Source organism: Syngnathoides biaculeatus, chromosome 13, assembly GCF_019802595.1.
Source record: "Syngnathoides biaculeatus isolate LvHL_M chromosome 13, ASM1980259v1, whole genome shotgun sequence".
NCBI classification, from domain to species: Eukaryota; Metazoa; Chordata; class Actinopteri; order Syngnathiformes; family Syngnathidae; genus Syngnathoides; species Syngnathoides biaculeatus.
Genome location: NC_084652.1, coordinates 11,519,959 through 11,543,663, shown reverse-complemented (window position 1 = coordinate 11,543,663; position 23,705 = coordinate 11,519,959). Strand labels below are relative to the sequence as shown.

At 40.1% G+C, this 23,705-nt stretch overlaps 3 protein-coding genes across 9 annotated transcripts in view; all 3 read right to left on the bottom strand.

Annotated features, from left to right (window-relative positions):
• Window positions 1–29: 29 nt before the first annotated feature.
• mbd3a (methyl-CpG binding domain protein 3a) lies at window positions 30–10,145 on the bottom strand. Of its 3 annotated transcripts, none has more exons than XM_061839149.1 (7): window positions 10,029–10,145; window positions 9,851–9,905; window positions 5,729–5,888; window positions 3,837–3,974; window positions 2,544–2,634; window positions 2,281–2,458; window positions 30–877 (listed from the first exon to the last, which is right to left on the bottom strand). In XM_061839149.1, the coding sequence occupies exons 2-7, from the start codon at window positions 9,862–9,864 to the stop codon at window positions 682–684; spliced, it is 777 nt and encodes a 258-aa protein (XP_061695133.1). In that variant the 5' UTR covers window positions 9,865–9,905; window positions 10,029–10,145; the 3' UTR covers window positions 30–681. The 3 variants fall into 3 exon arrangements, with proteins under 3 accessions (XP_061695133.1, XP_061695134.1, XP_061695132.1); XM_061839150.1 differs by having other exon boundaries at window positions 10,007–10,098; XM_061839148.1 differs by lacking the exon at window positions 10,029–10,145 and having other exon boundaries at window positions 9,851–10,022.
• Window positions 10,146–11,087: 942 nt separating this feature from the next.
• Window positions 11,088–14,390, bottom strand: LOC133510440 (cytochrome b-c1 complex subunit 10). Its single transcript, XM_061838337.1, has 3 exons — window positions 14,245–14,390; window positions 13,538–13,697; window positions 11,088–11,459 (listed from the first exon to the last, which is right to left on the bottom strand). The coding sequence occupies exons 1-2, from the start codon at window positions 14,292–14,294 to the stop codon at window positions 13,577–13,579; spliced, it is 171 nt and encodes a 56-aa protein (XP_061694321.1). The 5' UTR covers window positions 14,295–14,390; the 3' UTR covers window positions 11,088–11,459; window positions 13,538–13,576.
• Window positions 14,391–15,970: 1,580 nt separating this feature from the next.
• Window positions 15,971–23,705, bottom strand: part of tcf3a (transcription factor 3a) — a 35,602-nt gene continuing 27,867 nt past the window's right edge. For 4 of the 5 annotated variants that reach the window (XM_061838329.1, XM_061838331.1, XM_061838332.1 and 1 more), the window contains 3 exons: window positions 21,910–22,148; window positions 20,020–20,157; window positions 15,971–19,006 (listed from right to left, as the gene is read on the bottom strand). In XM_061838329.1, the coding sequence (XP_061694313.1) occupies window positions 20,027–20,157; window positions 21,910–22,148 (370 nt within the window). In that variant the 3' untranslated portion in view covers window positions 15,971–19,006; window positions 20,020–20,026. Of the gene's footprint in view, window positions 19,007–20,019; window positions 20,158–20,523; window positions 20,760–21,909; window positions 22,149–23,705 lie in introns of all 5 variants that reach the window. The other variant, XM_061838333.1, reaches the window with a different exon arrangement.

Sequence of the window (23,705 nt, the reverse complement as noted above, 5' to 3'; positions counted from 1 at the left end):
AACTCTAAATCAATCAAATGTGTTCAGTGTAAAAAAAAAAAAGATCCATTTATTAAACAATATATTGAATCATGTACAGTAGTTAAGTATCAGTGTTTCTTTCAATATAGCTTGCCATTATAAAACATGACCTACAGTTATTGTAAACAAAGAATATTTTAAAACCGAACTATATTATCTTTCTGAGCATAATGTAAAATTTTAGAGTACAGCATGCGTGCAGAAAATTCTGCATTTTTTTTTCTCAGCTTCCGACCATAAACGTCACTCAGTGTGAGATTGGGGGAATAAAAATGTGTTCTTCACAAACAGACCGGCATTTACAATTCTCATACATCCCGGTTTGAGCCAGTTTAGCAGCTCTTAACGCAACCTCGGATGAATCGTGTGCAGCACCCAACATCTGCTAAACATTGATGGAGATAAAAGCTGAAACGTAGAGCACCTTTCTCAGTTTTTACAAAACAAACAAACAAAAAAAAAACAGTTTTAGTTTGAATATTTAGCTCTGCTTAAAGTTTCATTTTAGTTGAACAAGTAACAAACACAAAATCCCCAGGATAGCTGATGACTTCAGTTCAAGTTGTGGTAAACGACGTAAGGAAAAAAAAAAAAAAAAAAAAAAAAAAAAAAAATCAGTCAGCACTGCTGGAATCATCACAGCCATTTTGTGTACCTTGGCTATAACTCCTCCTTTTCCACCCGCTCAGCCCCCTTCTCCTTCACCTCCTCCCCCTCCTCCTCCTCCTTTTCTTCATCATCTTCCACCGTGCTGAGCGCCGCATCCACAGCGGCGTCCTCGACATGAGCCAACATATCCGCCATGAGAGCTTCCTCGAGCCGCCTCCTCACGCTCTGTACGAGGTCCTCCTGCTTCCTGAAGGACATGACGGGGAACTCAATTACGATTTAAAATGAGGATCACATGTCAAATATGGAACTTAATGTGTTCATGTTGAATGGAAATTTCCAAAAATTGCCTTTTATGAGTACAAATATATTTATTTAGGAATATAGTGGAACCTCATGTTGAAAAATGTTATAACATTCCCAATTACACACATTTTTTTTGGGGGGGAAAATGTTTTATATTTGCTTATAACTGCTGTGTTTTGTTTTTACACATTTATTATTTTTTTATTAGGGAAAAAAATATAAGTCTGGAACCAATACTTCCAAAAATTGTTGTATATAAAAAAAAAAAAATAAAAAAAATCTGGCAACACAGCGGGCCTAGTGGTTCACACGTCTGCCTCAAAGTTCTGAGGTTTAGAGCTCGGCTCCGGCCATCTTGTGCGCAGTTTGCATTTTCTCCCTTGGCTTGCGTGCGTTTTCCAGCCACCAAAAACCACCACTATTTTTTCTTTTTGTTCCGTACTTTAAACGCATAAAAGCGGGACTGTAATGTATAAAATCATAAGGCCTGAGAATGCAAAGAAATAAACAGTTTTATAAACCATAATGACAGCACATTGGGACAAGCTGTAAGTCACAAGAACAACAGTAGTTTAACGTGTGTGCCTTTAAAGGGGCATGGAATAATGAGCCCAGTCAATAAAAATGGCCGGTTAGACCAGCCGCACACAGTCTAACGTGACTATACTGCATGTACGGCGTTCTGCAACTACTGTACTTTTCACGGATGGACAACCCTTGGCCACTAGTTTTACCGTGATATTAAAAGGTGTGCCAATCAAAATTGCAATGTCTAATCACATGAATGTTCATAACAACAACATGAGTTTTGGGGGTACAAAGCGAGATCTGGCCAGTCGGTGACAAGCTGTGCAAATAAAGCATATGCTGTATGCATATATGGCGTTTTACAATCATAAAAGATGTTGTAAATTTTATACGGTATTTGTATAAAAGACTGTCTTATTAATCATTTCAAACCGCTGCTATTTTGCACAATTGCAAAAAAAAAAAACAAAACGGTACCAGTATTACCACATTACTAGTAACCTTTTACAGCTCAGTGACAGTTTTTATGACTCAACTGTCAGTCTGTTGTCGCACTCGAGCAGCTCCAACTACCAGAGCCACATTCCTTGTGTGTTTTTGACATACTTGGCAAATAAAGACGAATGTGATTCTGAAGTGCACTAATAGTTCAAATTTTGGATAAAAACGTAACGCAAAAGAAAATGAGGGGGCTGTGTGAAAGTTTGGTGCCGTGTTCACCGTTTAACAACTGTGCTCAAGAAATGGACCAACAATTCTTCTTTCCCTATTTCTTATTAACAGCCCAAGAAGTATTTTTATGGGTCACAAGGTCACCTGATATCTTCATCTGTCACCACAAACGCCTTGCAAAGAGGCTGCGTCGTGTTCAGCCACACCCCCGGGTTTTTCTCCACGGCCGCCGTGAGTTGGCCAGTGACAGGGGCGGGGCTTGTGTGGAGGGCACTGGCGATGGCCGACAGCAGCGTTTTGTCAGAACTCGCAGGCCCCACACCTGAGGACGAGGAAAAAAAGACAGACACGCAGCTTGTTAGAAAAGTGTCACACATTGTACGAGTTTGCCCCCAAAATGTGGTTACCTTGTAGGCCTTTGGGAAGATCCATGGTTTTCACCAGCTCCTCTGCAATGTCAAAGGCACTTAACCCACTCAGCTTCCTCTCCCAGAACAACTGTGAGTCAAACCACAAACTTGTTACATATGACGAAATAATAGCGCATTATCATTCACTTTTGAGTTTATTGCAGAGGATATGTTCCAAACCCATCCACGATGTGGGAAAATCGGTGTTATAGCGAGAATATATATTGTTATAAAATATTACCCCAAAGCACGTTTTAAACACTTTTTAACATACTTAAAACCTTTCATGAGACTTAAAATTAATCCTTTGGGCCTACTCTCAAGAAATTGGAAATGTTTAACGTCCCAACGAGGAAAAGAAGCGAAGACTCTCACTCCAAATAAGATGGAAAATAGTTTGTAAACCCCCCAGTTAAACTCCACAATAAAACAACAGACATAATCATGGTATAGTTACACACCGTAACTAATATATATATATTATCAAGCAAAAGCTTATTAGCTTAATGTTAACGTATAATGTGAAATGCCATAGACAGGCTAATTTATATGAGCCTATAGTAGCTCGGGGGGTTTACTAACTTTTGTGAAGAGCTATAGCTTGGGTTCAAATTAATGCTACCATTTAATACAGGTTTCTGACATCGGCACAAACTTTATGCATTAAAAATTAAATGCAGTACTATCACAAAAAGGATAAATGGAGGCCCCATAGCTCAGTGGGTAGAGCGTTGGTTTGGTAAACCAGGGGTCGGGAGTTCATATCCCACTGGGTATACCGAGAGGGGTTGGGTCAGGAAGGGAATCCAGGATTTAAAAAAAAAAAAAAACAAAAAAAAAAAACTGTCCCAAGCAAATATGAGCACCAGCCGAAAGAAACTTGCTTACAAAACACGTAAATAACAATATGCCATACTCTATTTCTTACACCATTCCTAGGAAATCACAATGTCCCATCGCTGCTGAGGTTATTTGAGAACAGGCCAGTGGGCTACGCGTGTGGTCCTTAGTGGCTACCTGATACTCACAGGGAAAGAACCCTGTTGGTCACCACAGCTGTAGATGTTACGGTAATGCTAAACCATCACTAAAGCACCACTTCAACACACACACAGAGCAGAAATGTATACAGGCATAACACCATAAACATTGCTATATTGCATTAAAAGAAGTATCCAATTAGCAACCTAAGATAGCGCCAATGAATCACGGCTAGATTGTAGCATCACTTTCTCCCCACAATGAAATTAGGGATCAAAATGAGAGATGTTGCTGTCCTCTGCCTCTCACCTGTTTTGGTTGTTCCACAGCTCTCTGAGGGTCTGTTTTCACCTTGTTGCTAGGGTGATTTGTTACTTTGGTCACGGGCTGCTTGAAGATGGAGGCCGTCTGTCGAACTGGCAATGTTGTGTTCAAGTCTGGTTTGGTCTTTTGAAAGAACACAACAGCATTATAGAGAGTTAAATGCAGACACGGACAGGGAACATGAAAAAAAAAAAAAAGAGTTCAGATTTGCAGTTTTTTTTATTGTTAGGACTGTGACTGATGACGACAAATGTTTATGAATGGAGCACCCTTACGACCACTTATGACCGTGTCGTAACTCGCTAAATACATTGTCGCCACAAAGATTATCTAAAGAATAGAAACCGTTTTTACAAAAGGCAGTTACTGTATTTGTAAGTTGGATGTTAAACGGCTAACTAGAAAAGCCAGACAACGCTACACTCTCATTCTGACATCTAAGTCCATACACACACAAAGTATCAAATACATCAGAATGTGGGGACCCCCAAGTGGGAAAATATAATAAGAGCACCTCACATGAACATTGTATTTAATAATGCAAAATATTTTTTGTCCGATTACTCAATGGCATAATTGGTAGAATACCATCCATCCATCCATTATCCAAGCCGCTTATCCCCACAAGGGTCGTCACGGGAGAGTTGGAGCCAATCCCAGCTAGCTTCGGGGGAAAGGCGGACTACACCCCGAACTGGACGGCAGTCAGTCGTATGACCTATATCAACACCATCACTGAGCGGGACTCAATCCCACGCTGCCCGCACCATAGTCAAGCGTGTGTACCACAACACCTTAGTGACTCATATCATATTGATGATATGATTTAAAAAATATTCGATAGCTGCACCCACAGTTGTTGAGGAAGTTTGATGCGCCACCTAGTGGCGAAGAGGCTGTCTCATATGTCAGATAAAGCAAACTAGCGACCGCTTATACTGGTCAAAGCCACGAGTCAAGGTCCGCGTTATTTTAATTACTACGAATTGAAAAAACGGAATAATTTAGTCGCGTTTTGACAAGTACAAAGTAACTTCAAGTAGGTGTCACTAAAACTGTGCACTGCATTGATGCATTAATAAACAAATCCATGAATGGGAACAATACATTAAAAAAAAAATCTGGACAGTGTTACCATGGTAATTGAGTGTTAACTGCAGTGCAGGGAAAAATCAATAATAAAATCATGTTACCGCTCAGCACTTGCCAACATGAGCGCAGTTGGCCAGCAGAAGTGTCAAAACAGCCTCATTAAATTCTTCCCTGTGATAAAACAATAACTGACTGTCGTGGCTAGAGTACATTATATGTAAAATACTAGATAGATAGATAGATAGATACCTTTCATAGGGACCGTAAAGTGTTTTTTTTTTTTTTTTTTACCGGACAGCACACTTGTGAGTGCTTTTTTTTTTTTGGGGGGGGGGACGGGACGACTGTGTTGCGTTCATACTTTCTCTTTTTTTGACACGGAAAGAGGCTCGTTTCTCTTTCGTTGACATGAAAAGAGACTTAAAAGTGCGTAAGCCGTTAGAGGTGGTTTTCTGTGGTTAGTTTGTTGTCGTCACAATAACCACACAACTTGAAGCGTGGCAGACGTCATCAATTCTGCAGTGTCGGTGTGCAAACGAGCTTGACACGTGTGACGATCTGGAAGGTTTATTCTAATTTGTGTTGTAACGGGGCAGTCCAGTTAAGCAGTTTACTCAATCTAAGAGTGGCAAATGAACATCTGGGAAAATATTAGCCTACAGGAGTAAATGGGTCTAAAAATTAATCTGTTGATTCCTAAACTGTGCTTTAGCAGGTAATGACAATTCTGTCCAATCATGAAGTAACCGTCAAAACAACATCTGTGTTGTTCTGTTTATTGTCACCCTGATTTGATGGTTGACATCATGGTACTTGTGCCCACTCCGCTGGACTTTAGTCAGAACTAAATGTGCAGGACGAGACTGGCTGGGGTCTTCGGTGTGAAAGTTGCCTGCCGGACCTCGCACCGTCTGTGGCTTGCCGAGGACGCGTCTGACCGGTACACTGGAGAGGAAACGGACACAAACAAAAGTGAGTACAGAGACAACGACACAAGGCTGTACGGCTTAACCATCGGAGATGATCGTCCCCAGTTTTGATTGGCACCACCAGGGAAGTCTTAATGTAACAGCATGTTAATTATTGTGGTAGTAGTTTTCAGGGGAAGAACAATTGGAGAAACAAGATATAAACAGAAGAGAAAATGGACAGATGGAAGCTATTCCCCATCCCCGGGGTTATTTAAGGTGAACTGTTCAATGCTGTCGGCTTGACTGGTGCGTGGCAAATGCATTGTGTCTCGAGCCAGCCCAAAAACCACAAGCTTCTGGCGTTGAAGAATTCTCCTTCTATTTTAAGATTTTAGTGATTACTTTTAAGCCTGTATGGGCCTGGCTCCGAGTTACCTAAGCAAACTGCTCACCGCTTATGAGCTGCCTCAGATCCGTGGGTGAGGGCCTTGTGGTTGTTCCAAAGTTGAGGTTTAAAAATGAAAGATTCTCCCTCCCGTTCTCCATCAGGACACCAAAACTTTGTTACCGCCTGCCTGAGGAGATAGAGCTCGTGCACCTAAAGTATGTCACTGAAGTCACGTGACTGGCCATATTGACGGTGTAGCAAAGCATTCTTCTACGCTAAATCGGTTGGAGACGGCACAAAAATATGTCTTATAACACGACGCCCAGAGTTTTGTCCGATAACGTTAAACATTTAGAAGGTGATAATAAATGAAGGTACGTGGAAAAATAAGAGACACTTGGCATAGAGGACCCATATTTAATGCCAAAGTCGATGTTTTCGCCGATGAGAAATTGGACTGCTAACCCGCTTCCGCTTGTCTTGGACAACTGGATCTACACATGGATCTGGTGATTAAGTCGTCGAGATTTACACGGAAGAGGCTGAAGCGCAGAAAAGTCTGGACGCATACAAATACTTCGTTGCTGGATCTGTTCTCATTCAATAACAAATCCCAAACAGTGATGGAGCCACTAATTTTTTTCAATACAAATACCAATATTTAAATAAAGGAACCCTGGTTTTACACAAACTCGCATTCATTAACTATGATTGGGAAAAAAAAAGACGCCGGGTTGACGGCTCGTGAACACAGAAATGTGTTGCGGCCACAGGTTAAACTTCGGTAAACCTCTCCGTGACAGACGTTTTTTTTTTAATTATGTATTTTTCTCAAATGAGTCCAATGCGTATTTGAAAAAAGAAGAACCACTCGGATAGGCTTCAGCCCCCGTACACGGCAGCGTATTGCGGCCACACGTTAACGTACGTAAACATCACTGTGACCGACGGTTTATTTTCTTTTTTTTTAAATACACATTGGACTCATTTGAGAACAATGCATATTAAAAAAAAGTGTCAGGGAGAGGTTTACCGAAGTTTAATATGTGACCGCAAAACCGTTCCACATATGTTGGAGACGACGGCGTGTCTTTTTTATTTTTTTCAACACATTGTTCTCAAATGAGACAACTTGGCATTATAAGAACTTCTTGGAAATTTGAGGTTGAGAATAATTCCTACCTGAAATAAAGTGATCGCTACACAGTCGTGTGTATTTGGTTGGGCACCATCCATCACGTTTAATTGCCAAAATCCATGGACCTTTACTCCTCTTTTCAGCTGGTATTCCATAGAATGATCTATTTGAATATCTTTCTGGCCTGTTGTAACAACCAACAGCACAACAAGTCTCGGTCATTGTGAATATTCTGCTCCGGTTCATTGTCCCCCACACTGTCGAGCAGCTCTCTTTGACCAGCAATATGGCGCCGTGAAAATGGTGACGTCAAGTGCACAAGCTCTATAAACTATGCAAAATCTATAACATTTGTTAAATAACTACTTTTACAGATTGGCTTTTATGTGATGTTGATGATGGAGAATGTAATCACTGCTATAAATTCCGTTGGAAACACGAAAAGAGCAGGTGGTTCGACGTCAAAAACATATCACGACCCACGTAAATCTGTCAATATATTTTTGGGGAAGCGGTACCCGCCGGGAAGCCACTCTGTGCGCTGACTGAACAGATCTGCACGTTCTTTGAAAATGTCCTCCCCGTGGAGCGGACAGCTCTTCAAATCCTCCAATACAGCAAAGATAAGCCGTGGCGCATGCATTTTAAGTTTTCACTTCTGGTTGTCCTGTCACAACTGCACTGAAAAAAATAAATAAATAAATTTACAGTTACATGGTTAAAATATGCTACACTGATGTCATTTTCCTTATTTTCCTCCAAATTAATGAATATATTTAAGTTTAACATTTAACCTCATGTGCAGCTAATGTACTGTACATGTTCAAATTATTTATTTTAATTTAATTAATGTAATTGGTCAAAGGGCATTTTTTTCAGTGCGCCTTTTATAACTTAATAATTTAAATTGTCTACAAAATTACCCAGATAAATCAAATTAGTAGAGGAGAGGGAAGATGTGCGGTTTGAAAATGCTGGTCACTGTGATCTTACTGCATTCTTTTTGTATTTTCACAAGGTTTTGTGCGTACGCATGCACGTAAATCCGAGTTCCTATACGAAAATCCAACTTGATGACCCCGATAAGTTTACGTGGGAATGTTACAACACACATTTGACGCACGGTTAAAACATGGCACTCACTTCCTGTTGTTGGGTATTTGCATTGGTCAATCGCTTTTATATGACAGATGGTGTGTGTGTGTGTATATACACTTGTGATTGTGTCATTTTATTTTATGCTGAGAGGTCACCATTATTTCAGAAGTGGTGTTGTGCGTCCTAAGTAAGCCAACTTTTATAAACATTTTGTCACATTGAACTGCTCCTCCATTATATTTGTGTGTTTTGAGCACAATGAGGAAAAATGCAAATGAATAAAATCAACCTATTTCACTTATTTTGAATTTAAATTGAATTGCTTGCTTTTATCCATAAACAAATAATGACATTGAAATTCACGTCAAATCAGCCCATTTACATTGCATCCAGCCACTACCGTGATTCTTAGATAGGTGATATATGCAAAGAACAAATGCTTTTATATTGTATTATGAAAGTTAGAAACAACTAACCCAGGGGATTTATGCATGCTTTTCTTATGATAAAGCACTTAGTAAACATGTTTTTCTTAAAAAACGGTACAACATTAATTTACACTGTAAATGACAGTGTGTGAGTACTTTCACCACCTGATGAGTAAAGTCACAGCCAAATATCAGGTAGGCAGTATCATTATGTGTCAGCTCTTTCACACATAAAAAAAATACCATCTATATGTAGGCTTTGCCATGACAGTTGCGTGGAGATGTCAATCCAACACACGATCACGCCCACACCACCGTTCATCAAGTGAAAGCGTCGCAATGGCTGCTCGTGTTGATCATCTTGACTGAAAAAAAAACGTTTCTGGGACGACAAAACCGCTAACCTGTCACAATTTACTTTCGAAAAAAACGCGTACCTATGCACATATCATCAGTGGAGTTTTTGGAGCGTGCAAATCGCAAGAATCTCACAGTAATTAAGACTATAAAAAAAAAAAAAAACAAACACGTGGCTCGAAAATGGGACGAGCCAGCTTCGCGCCGTGATCCAAATGTCTAAGCGTATTTGTACCTGAAGGCCGAAAAAGACATTCTCAACTTTGGGTTTTGTTCCAAGCAGCCCCCCCTTCCACTCCCCCACACACACACACCAGTCAAGCGTGTGTAAACAATGAAACTTAGCTAGCTAATCAAGCTAGCGGCGATGGCACGTCGCCCAGAGTACCGTGACACTAAAAAAATGTGCCAAGTAATGTTAATAAAGCGACCATCTGTTAAGAAACAGGATTTAGTTGGACCGAAAAGAGGAATCTGGAGGAATAGCACACTTGAAAGGACGCATGGACGCAGACGAGAGCGCATTTCCTGTCGAACAAACTTTCATTGTAAAAAGTCCCTCCGGTGAAGAAACGGCCAATTCCTACCTTTTCCGTTCCATACTCTCAAACGTCCCCGTTCCGCGTGGAGTGGAAGCCGGCTCTTAAAAAAAAAAAATAATAATAAAAAAAGTGGCAAATGTTAAGTAAATTCTACACTCTCGCTGTCATGAATTTGCGCCGCGAGATTTGTTGATCGATCACCATTCCAGTCAAGGACCTTTACCAGCAAAGATCACTCCGCCCAGCAAGTCACCTCCCTCGATTGTACTCTAATTCATCCGCGGGACTCGCTTGAACTAGTGCGGAAGTGACCGTGGTGATTATGGGGAAAAAAGTGGGTTCGCAAACTGGGGAATTCCTGGAGGTCCACGAACCGGATCTTGGGTATCTGCATACAGACATGTTTTTTTTATGCATAAGTGGGTTCTCACACTTTGACACCAAGTGCCACTTACAAACTACAGAACTTTGTTTTCAAAATACAGTACGACCCCTTTTCCAAAATTTATCATGTTTAAATCTAACCAAATACTTGTTAGAAACAAAACACTTCTGTTTAATGCAAATGGTTTGCACTTTAAAGTTAAATACAACTGAAAAGTACTGAACTTTGACCCCATTGTAACATGCAGTTGGCACCTTTAATTCTTTTACATACTCCTCGTGAGCTTGCATACATTACAGTATTCATACCACATTTTGAGAATCATTGTGTAAAATATACTGTACATTAGTGACATGTCACATGAAGGTGATATCCTGGATTCCTGAATGAAGTTTTTTTTTTTAGGGTTAGGGTATTATTACAGGAACTGATTTTTTTTCCAAGAACAAAATCCATATTTTTCTCAGAATCGGACTAGAGAGGAAAATATTACTCACTGGGGGAAAATACATGTAAAATTGCAATTTTACATCCTCTCCTTATTCTTGTAAAGATTACCACTTATATTTCTCAAAAGAATATAACTATTCTCATGATACCTTTTTTTCCAAAAAGAAAAAAAAAAAAAAAGGTAACACTATGAAAGGGTAACTTTAATTGCGATGACATTTAGGGGTCCCCGTGGTTTGGCATAAAGATTATGCGGGGATCCTTTCGAACCTCTGGTGTCATGGGTAAGTTAAAAACTGTCAAAGAAACAAATGTTAAATGTTATAAAGGTATTTTTATAGTCTAAACATTACAATTACCATGCAGCACAGAGATTTAAGGTGAAAAAAAACCGCACTGCCATCTCATCACTTATACTGAGAATCAATGTGAAATCGACACAGAATAGTAAGTGAATCATTTCAAGTGCACAAATGATATCCAACATCCTTTTTATTTGCTCCTCTTTCTTCAAAAACACTTTGGCTTGAGGGGCACCTCAACATATGCGGACATCAAAATAAATAGCTGTAGTGAAACAGAGTAAGGGGAGGGGAAAAAAAAGTTCATATTCTTCCCACTGATGTTTTCCAAGTTGAAGTGGAACTGCTGGACCCAAGTGCATTACTACAGACGACGATGATGGTGGTGGTGGCGGTCGTTTTTAGAGCAGCAGGATGAAGAGTGCAGGCTGTGATGGCAGGCCGTTTAATGCAATGCAATGCAAAATCGTAGCTACAGCAGTCCTTGTTTAAGATTTGCGGAAAATCCATCCAGAAACTGTCCACAAAAAAAAAAAAAAATAATAATAATAATATCTCAACATGGATGTCACAATCAATAAATCTTAAAACATTTCCCTTTGCCTGGTGTCTTCAGTGATATTGGTGAATCCACTACAATGTCTTAAGTAAGTTCAGACAAAAGTACTTTATTTTAATCAATGTTCAGTTCACTAACAAACACTCAAGAGGAACCAGGCTGTGGTAAACACTAAGGCATAAGGATAATAGCACTAAGTGGTAAAAACCACTGCCCCGAGTTTATCACATGGCAAGGAGGTAAAAGCTTAGAAAAGAATTGCGATCTAACCCTCAGCCTCTTGACCTATCGCGGCCGAGCTAAGCATCATTGGTGAGGTCATAAAACTCACTTTCCCTTTGATAATAACAACCCGTCAGGTAAGATGCTTGTGTTTCACCATCATGTCTCAGGACTTACCTTGAAAACAAAAATCATCGTGTACTGTAACGGACAAAAAGATGAAAAGCCAGTGTGACAGCACGAGAAGAAATCGTTGACGAGAAGGAAAGTAACATTAGTTTGGCAGCGGATATGGGTACGTTAGCTACTGTCACTCTACTCAACCCTGACTGCTCCCTTGAAGGTGTATAGTCATTAAAATACTACAATAATAATATTAATAATAATAACATGCATGGTCGGGTAATTGAAAACTCTAAAAAGCCTGTAAGTGTGACTGTGAGTGCAAATAGTTTGTTTTTATGTGCTCAGCAATTGACTGGCGACCAGTTCAGGATGTAACCTAACCTTTTGCCCAGACTCCAGCTTGCCCAAAACCCCCAGTACGGAAAATGGATGGCATGGACAATAATCACAATAGCAATATTAATAAACGAGAAATGGGGTAGGGGACACCCAGAAATGGTCATCAGCCAATTGCAGGAGACATATAAACAAATACTCACGCACACAGTCACAGATACAGGCAATTTTTAGAGTCTGCAATCAACGTACAATGCATCTTTTTGGATATGAAACCATAGTGCATCCCTTTTCTTCGCCGCTTATCCTCACGAGGGTCGCGGGGGAGTGCTGGAGCTTATCGCAGCTGTCAACGGGCAGGAGGCGGGGTACACCCTGAACTGGTTGCCAGCCAATCGCAGGGCACATAGAGGCAAACAGCCACACTCACGATCACACCTAAAGGCAATTTCAGTGTGTCCAATTAATGTTGCATGTTTTTGGAATGTAGGAGGAAACCGGAGTGCCGAGAGAAAACCCACGCAGGCACGGGGAGAACAGCCAAACTCCACACAGGCGGGTCCAAGAGGGAACCCGGGACCTCAGAACTGTGAGGTGGATGTGCTAACCGGTTGTTCACCATTCCTGACATACATATTTTAAACGAAATTATACAGTAATTAAAATTAGACACCGCTGGTGTGGGGATGAAAACTCTGTTACGCTTTTCACAAATTGATACAAGTGAGTAATGATACTTTTACAACTGACTGACCAATTTCAAATGTTGGAAATGGCTTGCTCTCTTTGACAATGCAATGCTAATGGCTCAAAAAACATATTTTTGTTGTTTGCTGAAAATGAATTGAATGCAAATGCCATTCATCTGTTTCTGTAACCATAACGTTTCTTTAATGAGGAAAATGCTTAAGGTGAAAATGTCGCCATTCAAAACACGGCAAAAAGAAGTCTTACCTCCTGCTCGCTTGTACTGCCCACACTACACTTACTACAATAAAAAAAAAATTAAAATAAAATAACTATGTTTCATATTTTATTTTTACTTATACAACTTGATCTGATGTTTTTCGAACTATATGGTGCAACAGATCCTGGCATAATCCCCTGATGTAAACAAACTACCAAAAAAGAAAAAAAGAAAATTATCTCCAAAACTACACCCCACCCACTTTTAATACAAAATCTAGGTATGGATAGGTTTCAAATTATGCCATCTTGTGTGTCACAGAGGTCAGAGAACACAGGTGATCGGTGAAGTGTGAAGTTTTTTCCCATCGTTAATTTATCCGATTAGTCTAAGGACTGTGGTGACGTCGTTGGAAAGCTATCCGTTGAAGGTTTTCAGTGCTCACCTCCTCTTCTTTTCCTTCCAGCTCGTCCCCTGATTGCCACTATTCGTCCTTTTTGAACTTGCCGTTGATGTAGGGAACGTAGTCCAAAACGACTCGCCAGTCTGTGAAGTGGACCACAGCTACGCCGCCCACTGTGCCCCATACAGCCAGTGTGGGAATCCTTGAAAGGCAACAATGAACACTTTTATATAGCTGTGACAAATATTTAAAAAAAAAAAAAAAAAAATCCAATAATGTGCTCAAGTATCTACTATATATAGACTGAAAGATTGGGCTTTTTCTCATGTAAAATATGTTCAGGCTGAATGAAGAGTGGTTAGTATTGACCTAAATATAAACTATACTGAATATATTTATAAAGTACGGTGCAATCCCTGAATATTTGTTAGCTGTATCAACTTTGTATTTTGTTTGTAATGTATCCCAAAAAAGTAAAAACTAAACTATGCCGCATTCCCCAACCTAAGATTCATCACTCACCGGATTGATTAACCATAACAATAGCACATGACAGTAACAAATATACATATTCAGAATATAAAATAAGCCTCAAAATAATTTGCTTCCCTGACATTTCTAGACATCAATGACCTCAGATTTAGGCTAACTGCTAACGGCAGGCTAGTGATTCAACGAGCTTCCGTCATCTTAACGCTGACATTTCTTTTTTTCCCAATCAAAACTCAAATTAAAATACAGAACCTTACCACGACTTAGCCATGGAGACATATCTCTGACCAACTACTTTACTCAACATCGTTGGGTGACCTCTTGTGTTCTCGCACACGGAGGCACAGTTAGCGCGGAGCAAGTTCCGTTTAAGGTGAGTGAGTCTCTGCGCATGCGTTGTGACCTTGGGATTCAAATTTTAAAAAGTTATTCCTGCCCTCTAGCGGACAAACGCAATATGGTGGAGAAGGGTCTGTCAATATGGAAGTAGATCCACATTTCAACGGCCTGTAGTCACTGATCTAAAAAAAAAAAATAATAATAATAATTTAAAAAAAAAAAAGACTGGATAGCGCATACACATCGAGCGGTATGTCGATTGGTTGAAGCCAGTTGGCCCCCATCTTGGTACTCCCAAAAGGAGTTCAGGACATGGTTTACAGATCGGATCACGGCGGGGTTTTTCCTCAAAGTTTGGCAATTAAAACTGGTCATGTGAGTTTGACATTTCTTTAAGTTCTGTTAACACGAAAAATTCTCATTTCGACATTGTAAGCCCAAAAACTCTAAATGCAAAGGAAAGACATCTAACACTGTGACTACCAAGAAACCTTCCATATTACCATGGGCCCGATTTCCGTTACATGTTAACTTTTCCCAAAATACGCGATGAAGCACTATCATCATAACATAGCAAAAAACTAAGCTCTTTTTGTCATAAAAACATTACATTTTAAGTCAATCAGTTTGATATATTTTTGGAAATAAGGACTTGCAATGGGGAAATAAATGTTAAACGCATTATTTGTTGTCTCTGCGACGTCCAACTTCAGACAGAAAATTTAAACTTGAAAATCAAATTCATTTTGCAGAGTTCTTTATTCTGAAAGTCATCAAAAATTTTCACAGAAAATGTGTTTTCTTGCTTATCCACTGATGAAGTTTGGGAAAATATTTACCTCGCTTTTTGGCGAAAAACCGTCGGCAAATAACGGTGAAGCACAGAGTGAACAACAACAACCGTAAACAAAACTTTGTTCAAGTGAATTAAGATCCTCAGAAAATGCAAAAAGCATTTACACACAAACTTTAACAATGTCAAAGTAAATCTTTCTAACTTACCTGTGGAAAGTTTTCTCACTGCCACGAAACTGGCGGTTAATGCACAGGATGGCATGGTTGTTTTGGGAGAAGCAAGATGGCGGATGGTGACTTCAGTTTTGGTGGCCAATGCATGTCTTTTTTTTGTAGTAGAAGAAGGGTAACGTTGGAGAGCTATTTTTTTTTTTTTTTTTTTAGGATGGGACATTTTCAACATCTGAATGTGTACATAAGAATTTACTCAAAGGTGTTCTTATGGGATTATGCATACTCACATATCATAATAACTCACTTTAAATTGTACAGTGTATAATCAGGCGCATCCAATAAGTTTAGTGTTGATGGGAAATGTCTACTAGAACAGTTTAACTTTCTTTGGGGTGAACCACATGCACGAATTCGATTCCCAGCGAACGTGCTAGAATGTGATTGGTTAGTTCAGCGCACAGCCACGTTATCTCGGTTGCTCATACTATCCATTTATTTTCCAAGCTGCTTATCCTTACAAGGGTCGCAGGAGTGCTGGAGCCAATCCCAGCTAACTTTGGGCGAAAGGCAGACAACACCCTGAACCGGTCGCCAGACAAGTGCATGCGCACACACACACACAATGTAAGGCGTTTTCTTGGTCAGTCTTAGGAGTCAATGAGTGACAGTGCGGTCTGGTATTAAAAATGGCACATTTATTACTACATTACTGTTATATACACAACAGTTCTCAATATCTACTTTATATATAAAAATAGGAAACTGGAGGCACTTTGAGGACAAAGCCTACATAGATATTGCCCTCAAGTATTTCTGAAGACAAGGAGCTGTAGCAAGTCATTTGTTGTGGATGACAGTTTTCTAGCAAAGAATATCATGTTTTTCATACTTGAACGTGGTAGAAAAATCCTTTACATAAAGACAAGTCTATTTTTGTGCATTATCAGAACAATTCTTTTTTTTTTTCTGAATGAAAATAAAGTTACAGGCTATTCCATCAGTGAGTAATTTGCAAATGAGACGTAAAGGCAAAGCAAAATGTTGTTTTCCAGCTGATGTATCATACAGCTGTAGATACGTATCAATGTACATGACAGTCCAGGACATAGTCATATTCAAATATAAATCAGTAAACAAAAGGTTTAAGTAGGATTCAGTGTCAGAGTTACCACATCAATAAATTCTTGTTGATGGTCTTGGACTCGTCAATCTAAGCAAGGTTTCAGTCATATGCAAGTAACAGAAGTCATCAGGCACTGGTGAGTCCCAGTCATCAAAATGCCCAAAGTCAGGAAAATGACTAAGGCCGAGCTTGATGCATTCGTTTTGATGAATTGCATTACAATGAAGCTGAAGAACAAATCAAAATATATATTGTGGCTCCAACTTAATCAAATTACATCCTTAATATGAAGACAGAACGAGTTATTGTGACACTTTAAAATGAACTGGTGCAAACAAAAATAATCCAAGTAAAAATGTCAGGTTTGCGCACAACCGAAAGGAAAAAAATATATAATCATCACAACATGTGACAATACGGCCAGAATTTGTCATTTCTAACATTTCCAAGCACCTGGCACAACACAAAACAAAACACCTCACTTTGTTCCCGGAATCTAAAACGTCCATTTAAAAAAATACAGAAAAAACAAGAGCATTCCAAATGGGAAAACAAAAAAAACAAACAAACAAAGCCTTAACATCTTACAAACAACAAAACACTGACCTGTTCTACAAAAGGAAGATCATTACACAGGTTTTGAAGTTGTTCAAAATGCAAAAAAAAAATACAATAAAAAAAAAAAAGCTCAATACAGAGCAACAAAGTCAAACAATCGAGTAAATAGTCAAGAGGGTAATATTACAACTCAACATATCTTTCAATACTCGCTTTCTTCCCACTACACAACCTTTTTTAGGAGATGAGCTTGTCAATGGAAGCAGTCAACGAACTGGAAATAAGGTGTGCTCTGATTGGTCCAATCACAGAGTACAGCTAGAGACTTCCAAAACTGGCATTCAAATGGTCCCTAAGTAACCACTTATCATCTGCTCTACATGTGCTATATTAAAAAAAAAGAATACAGTAGTGATTTGTGATACGAGTTGAATTTGTTCAGTGGCCAAGCTTGTGACTCAAAACACTAATATTTCAAATCAGCTTTCCCCATTGAAATGAATGGAAATCCCATTAAGGCATTCCAGCCAACCCACAAAAAAATGTAATGTTTTTTTAATAAGGAAAATAGCCATCCATGTGTTATAGAAACAATAACATTAAATAGAATTTAAAGAATTATAGTTTGTACATCATAATTTAATGCTTCACTCTAATTCATGGGGGGGGGGGGGGTGAGTATTATACAGTCATTCCAACAAACGGAGTCAGCACTATTCTCAATGACTCGATAAACTTCAATAATATTGTTTTTTTTCCCCAAAGGATAAAGAATATATGTGTTGTGATACTGTCTACATAAGCCACTCCACTGTGTGTTTGAATATGTGGTGTCCCAGTGTCCCGAGCTTTTGGACAATAGGAAAATGATATATAGAGATGTTTCTGCAGTTCTTTCAACTGCTCCCCACTCAGAATGAAATAGACCTCAAGATCGTGATCGACGCATTAGGCACCCCTGATCTATGCTAATCGATAGCAAGTCAAGGGTGTTTTCTAATTTATGTTAATATTAAACTCGCAGAGACGATCTTAAGGGAAAGTAATTTGCTGATTTTAAATTGTTTACTATCTGCAAAACTGCTCCTTATGGTTTTAATTCCATCATAAAGCGAACATAACTTTGTACTCCGAATGCTAAACAAAAAAAAAGGGTCCGCATGACAGCTAATATCGCTTAAATTAATCAAAAGGAGGTCACTCGTATCCAAAGGGACTGCTGTATTTTTGTTTGCAAAAAAAAAAACTAAAGACTACCCGTCTGATTCAAGTGCAATGACTTTTAAAAAGAACAGTAACAAATGAAAAGACGTTGCAGGTTCATTCTGCTCAAATAATAAAAAGTGTCCTCTTGTGACTGGACCAAGCAGGATGCCCGCTCACACCATATTTGAACATACAAGCGACAAGCGTGTAGGCAACGCAATGACATCTAGATGCTGTATTTCTATGGAAGCCCCGCATATGGACTCAATTATGTCTGTAGTCTTTCCCAAGTGGTGGCACACCCTCTGGCAGTCTTTCAATTCCACTTGCATGACAGTGACAGGTAGGATCCACAGTTTAAGAGGTGAAAAATATCACATGCCATATTTGCCGTATTACCGCACCGGTCAGGGAAAGAAATGTAGAAAAAAAGAAGACAAGAACCAAGCCCTGACTATTCAGTCAATCTATCGTAAAATGCATCTAAGACCACCTTTATAAGTGGGAATGCCACATATTATAATAATACGAATCCTGGCTTTGCTCACAGGAGAAAAGGACTATTTGATCCGAACAAGTTTGCTCCCAACATGTAAAGGATTTTTTTTTTTTTTAGAATGTCTTGATCATAATAATGTTCCGGCCTCAGTGTCCTTGAGTCAAATCATGTAATTTTGGGTACACGTTTCATTCTATCCAGGTGTGCTTGTTACGTGTGTTTGTCACTGTGGCCCCGTTCTGACAGTGATGAGGCGTGGGCCTTCCAAAAACCAGATGGAGGTGCGTTAAGGCCACGTGTTCAAACATCTGCTTGTTAACAGGAGCTGGAAAAGAAATAGATATTGTGAAATACATTAGGCAAATTTGTACAAGCACAATGTAATAATATTACACTGGTACCTTGACTCATGAGATCAATTTAATTCGGGACTCAATTTACCCATATAAGAAAGCAATCTTCCTCATTGAAATGAATTTAAATGCCATTAACCCATCTTGTAATCACATCTCCTCAACTTCATACTTATAAGTAAAGGCAGAATGTTTATATTTATATTTTAACTCCTTTATATCCAAACAAGCAGTAAAAGGCACCAGGCTACTACCAATTTGGTCACTTAGCAACAAGTAGTAAATATGGACACGCTTGTGCCGTCCTGCGTCCACTCCCGTGATGATTATCATAAAGAGTGTCAAGTGAAAAGGGCTTAAGTCTTTTCCATGCTCCTTTTGAGTGTTTTCCATCCATCCATGTTCTTCGCTGCTTATGCTCACTAGGGTCGCGGGGCGTGCTGGAGTCGTTCCCAGCTGTCAATGGGCACGAGGCGGGGTACACCCTGAACTGGTTGCCAGCCAATCGCTGGGGACATTGAGACAAACAGCCGCACTCCCAATCACACCTAGGGGCAATTTCGAGTGTCCAATTAATGTTGGATGTTTTTGGGATGTGGAAAGAAACCGGAGTGCCCGGAGGAAACCCACGCAGGCACGGGGAGAAGATGCAAACTCCACACAGGCGGGTCTGGGATTGAACCCAGGACCTCAGAACTGTGAGGCCAACGGTTTACCAGGTGCGCCACTGTTCCACCCTTTTGAGAGTTTTTAATTTTGTATTTAACTTTGTTGTGTTCAATAAACAGCTGTAAGCAAATCCACGGCTGTCTCTCAATTTTGTTTCCACTTCAATTGAGCAACGTTATATCTGCAGATTTTAGCTCAAAAATCCCCCACCACGAAATAATTCAACCAAGCGCTGGCTTGTAAAACCCACAAGTTGGGGTACTTGCAAGTCAAGGCACCACTGCAATCAGCAAATTGGGCAACCCGGAGAACAAACCTTGGAATTACATATGGCTTATAGGGTTGTGTCCATCACCTCCGAGACCTCCGCCCATCTGCATCTGGGGGTCCATGCCCGACACTTTCTCCTCCTCTCTTCTCTTGAGGCAGGCGGCCTTTGGGTTGAGATTACGCTCTTTACAAAAGGCAAATAAACATCGATTAGGGCACCCTTGATTAAAAAAAAAAAAAAAAAAAAAAAAGAGTTCTGACTCCTCACAAGTGGAGCTGAAGAGAGGAATGAGAAGGTGATACGCAACAGGAAAACAAGGAGACAGGAAAACAATAAGTAGGATGAGAAGAAAGCAGATATCTATCCTTCCTCATATATTCTCCCTTTCTCCTCCTTACTGGTCCAGTTAATAGAGGCGTGAAAAGAGAAAGTGGTGTTACACAGAGGCTGAGCATAACCTTTAAGAGGAAATGTTCCCAGGCTCTCATAATATGCTCAGCTGTCTGTCTGGAAAAGACCGGTCACATCAGACTGGACTGGCTGACCTACCTCGCACCTGCTTCTCCAGGCCCAGTATGACTTGGACGGCCTGCTGCAGGATGACAAGCTTGGTCTGGGCCTTGTCGCTCTGCAGGTGAACCTGACACATCCTGCCCAGCTCTCTGAAGGCTTCATTTATGTCGCGCACCCGCACCCGCTCCCTAGCGTTGTTAGCTAGGCGCCGCTCACGCTCCCTCTCCTCCTTCTCTTCGGCCGTCAGGTTCTCATCGGTCACTGTAACAACGCTGCAGCCGAGAGGAAAGCGGTTGATGGGGCTGGTTAACAAACCCGAATCACAACCTCGCTTGACCTACGCTCATGTTTGTATTATTAAAGATGCAGTGACGTGACGTCGCTGGGGGGGCATTCATTGCTTGGTCATTCTAAATGCTCAAAACTCCTGCCTGAAAGGGAGATGAAGAAAAAACCCAGTGGAGTGGGCCGGGCCAGAGAGCAGAAAGTGGATGTGTCTTTCTACATGTGCGTTTTTAAAGGCCATGTCCGACTTGCCATTTAAAAATCCACGAACAAATATAACTGGAAGGGTCACTGAGGTCCAGGATGGAAGTTGAGGGCTATTACAACTTCCCAGCGGAGGGACAGAAGATATGAGGAGGGTGGGAGAAGTAAAGCTCTCTGCCGACTACAGCGCATAAAAGAAAAGAGAGCGGAGGCATGATGATAAATACATCAAAAGTCGATGTATTTATCAGGGAGAGGTGAAGAAGAATAGGTCACGTTGCGATCTGTAAAAATAAGCTGGAGGACTGATATGTGGATGGAGAAAGTGAATTCAAACACAAAAGCAGTATAATAAGCGTGGTTATATTGCAAGGACATGCGGCACACCAAGGTTAAGGGAGGTTAATACGTACATAAAGAACACACAACATGTCCGGCTTATGTGCTTTTTTTTTAATACCTTTAATGATACATTTGTAAATAAGCCAGTATGCCAGTTGTAAAAAGCCAAAGTATCAAATGCGTTAATTAACTAGTAAGGTGAGAGAGGTGCAGAGGCATGGAAGAATGTTCAAAGGATATAATAAACAGGGGGGCAAATGTAAGACAAGGCGACATGTACTACTTCACAACAAACACACATATCCAGTATGTGCTACCACAAGAGAACCAGAACCAGAGAATGGGAGTGGTTTAAAAACATTCACATAGCTTCATTTCCTCATTCTATGTTCTCGCTTTGGAGGTGATTAAGAATGGACTGCAATGTGTACGATGCTTAAATGTTAACTGATGTAATTTATGGGATGAATGAACAGTATTATTGACTGCAACTAAGTGAGTCTAAAAGGAGCATGAAGCCATGTGAGAGTTTAACTTGTCAAGAGGACCTTCCCCTCCTCCTTCTTCCTCCCTCCCTGGACACCCACTGACCTCGGACTTGCTGCTCCAGGTTGAGTATAACGTTAACGGCCTGTTGGAGCACGTTCAATTTAGTCTGCGGTTTCTCATAGTTCAGATGGAGCTGACACATGCGGCCCAGCTCCTTAAAGGCCTCATTGATGTCCCGCACGCGAAGCCGCTCGCGGGCATTGTTTGCCATCCTCCGCACTTTCTCCCGCCCAGCTTTAATCTCCACTGGTAGATCTTCATCTTCGTCCTCATCAATCAGACTTGTCAATGGCAGATGAGGAGGGAAGGAAACAACATTGTGGGCACAGTTCGAGTAGGCATAAACCTTGCTACGCTTAAATTTAGCTTTATGACAATCATAAACATTGCTATAAGAGCTATTACATACGTAAAGTACTAATTCTTGCTTTGAACATACTGTAATGTCCTGTATATTACATGTGATTTGCCAGAATCATACATAACATGTCATACTACAGCAGACTGCAGTTTTTAAGAGTTTACTACAAACGGTGCGCATCCTCTCCACCAAAGCAGTGAGTCCCATTTATTGTGCAGTGAGAAATCGTATGTGTACCGTGGGAAATGATCCATCCGTCCATCCATCCATCCATCCATCTATTCATCCTCCATAACCGCTCATTTTCATGATGGTCCATCACATGCTAGAACCTATCCGAGCTGACTGTACACCCTGAACTAGCTGCCAATGTCACTAAATTTGACCCAAAATGTAATTAATACAAATAATATATCTTTGTTCAACAGTATTTGCCAGCAATGTTTAATGACAGGTGAATGAAAAACTTATCCAATTACAACCACTACTACTATTTATTAGGGATGTACAATTTCAACATTATCAGTTCCAATCACAAATCGATATTGTAGCCAATTAGAAAATTCTTTGTTATTTTCTACAAAACAATTAAATCGCCGCCTGCACTTAAAAAAATGGTACCGTGTTATTTTTTTATGTCAGAATACCTTGGTACGGCACTGGTTTCAGTACTTGGTGCAACACTCCTAGGAACCACACAAATTCCTTGTGGTTCATGAAAGCGACTCGCCTATAATAAATACTGGACTTCAACTATGTCCGTGACCAAGCACTCTAGTGTGGCAAGTTTGGTTGGAATGTGAAACTTTGAAAAATATTCAGTTTTTTTATACATACATTATTTTGGAGGTGGCATGGAGGATTATTGGTGAGCACATCTGTCTCACAGTTCTGACATCCCGGGTTTAAATCTGGCCTCCCTGTGCAGAGTTTGGATGTTCTCCCCATGCCTGCCTTCTCTAGGTACTCTGGTTTCCTCCCACATTCCCAAAACATGAATGGTTAGTCGATTGAGGAATCTAAATTGCCTGTAGGTGTAAATGTGAGTACAAATGGTTGTTTGTCTATATATACTCTGCGATTGGCTGGTAACCAGTTCAGGGTGTAGGATCCAGTACAGCAGCAATCTTGCACTTTACTAGGCCTTCTTGGCCACAAAAAATGCAAAACAGTCTTTCTTTACTGTACAGTAATGCAAGTCTATATGGCTTCTAAATAATAAAATAAATGTAACGGATAATTGGCTATACTGGAGGACCCCCTCCCCCATCTCTATTAGTCCGTTATACAGAGGTTCCACTGTATGCATGCATCCACTTATTTTTTAATTTTTTTTGGGTGGTGTGGAGTGAGATGCTTTCTAATGGAAAATATGTGCTTGGGCTCAATAAAGGTTGGAAAACACTGCTCTGGTTTATCTAAATTCATACAAAGTAGAGCAAAATATGAATCATTATGAATAGAAGTTTGGAAATAT

Excerpts from the sequence above, each read along its gene's own strand:
- mbd3a (XM_061839149.1), bottom strand. Across the intron at positions 2,635-3,836 it reads CTGTGGAACAACCAAAACAG|TTGTTCTGGGAGAGGAAGCT; the intron begins GTGAGAGGCAGA and ends TTTGACTCACAG. Across the intron at positions 2,459-2,543 it reads TCTTCCCAAAGGCCTACAAG|GTGTGGGGCCTGCGAGTTCT; the intron begins GTAACCACATTT and ends CCTCGTCCTCAG.
- LOC133510440 (XM_061838337.1), bottom strand. The coding sequence starts at position 14,294 with ATGTTGAGTAAAGTAGTTGGTCAGAGATATGTCTCCATGGCTAAGTCG. Across the intron at positions 13,698-14,244 it reads GTCTCCATGGCTAAGTCGTG|GATTCCCACACTGGCTGTAT; the intron begins GTAAGGTTCTGT and ends TTGCCTTTCAAG.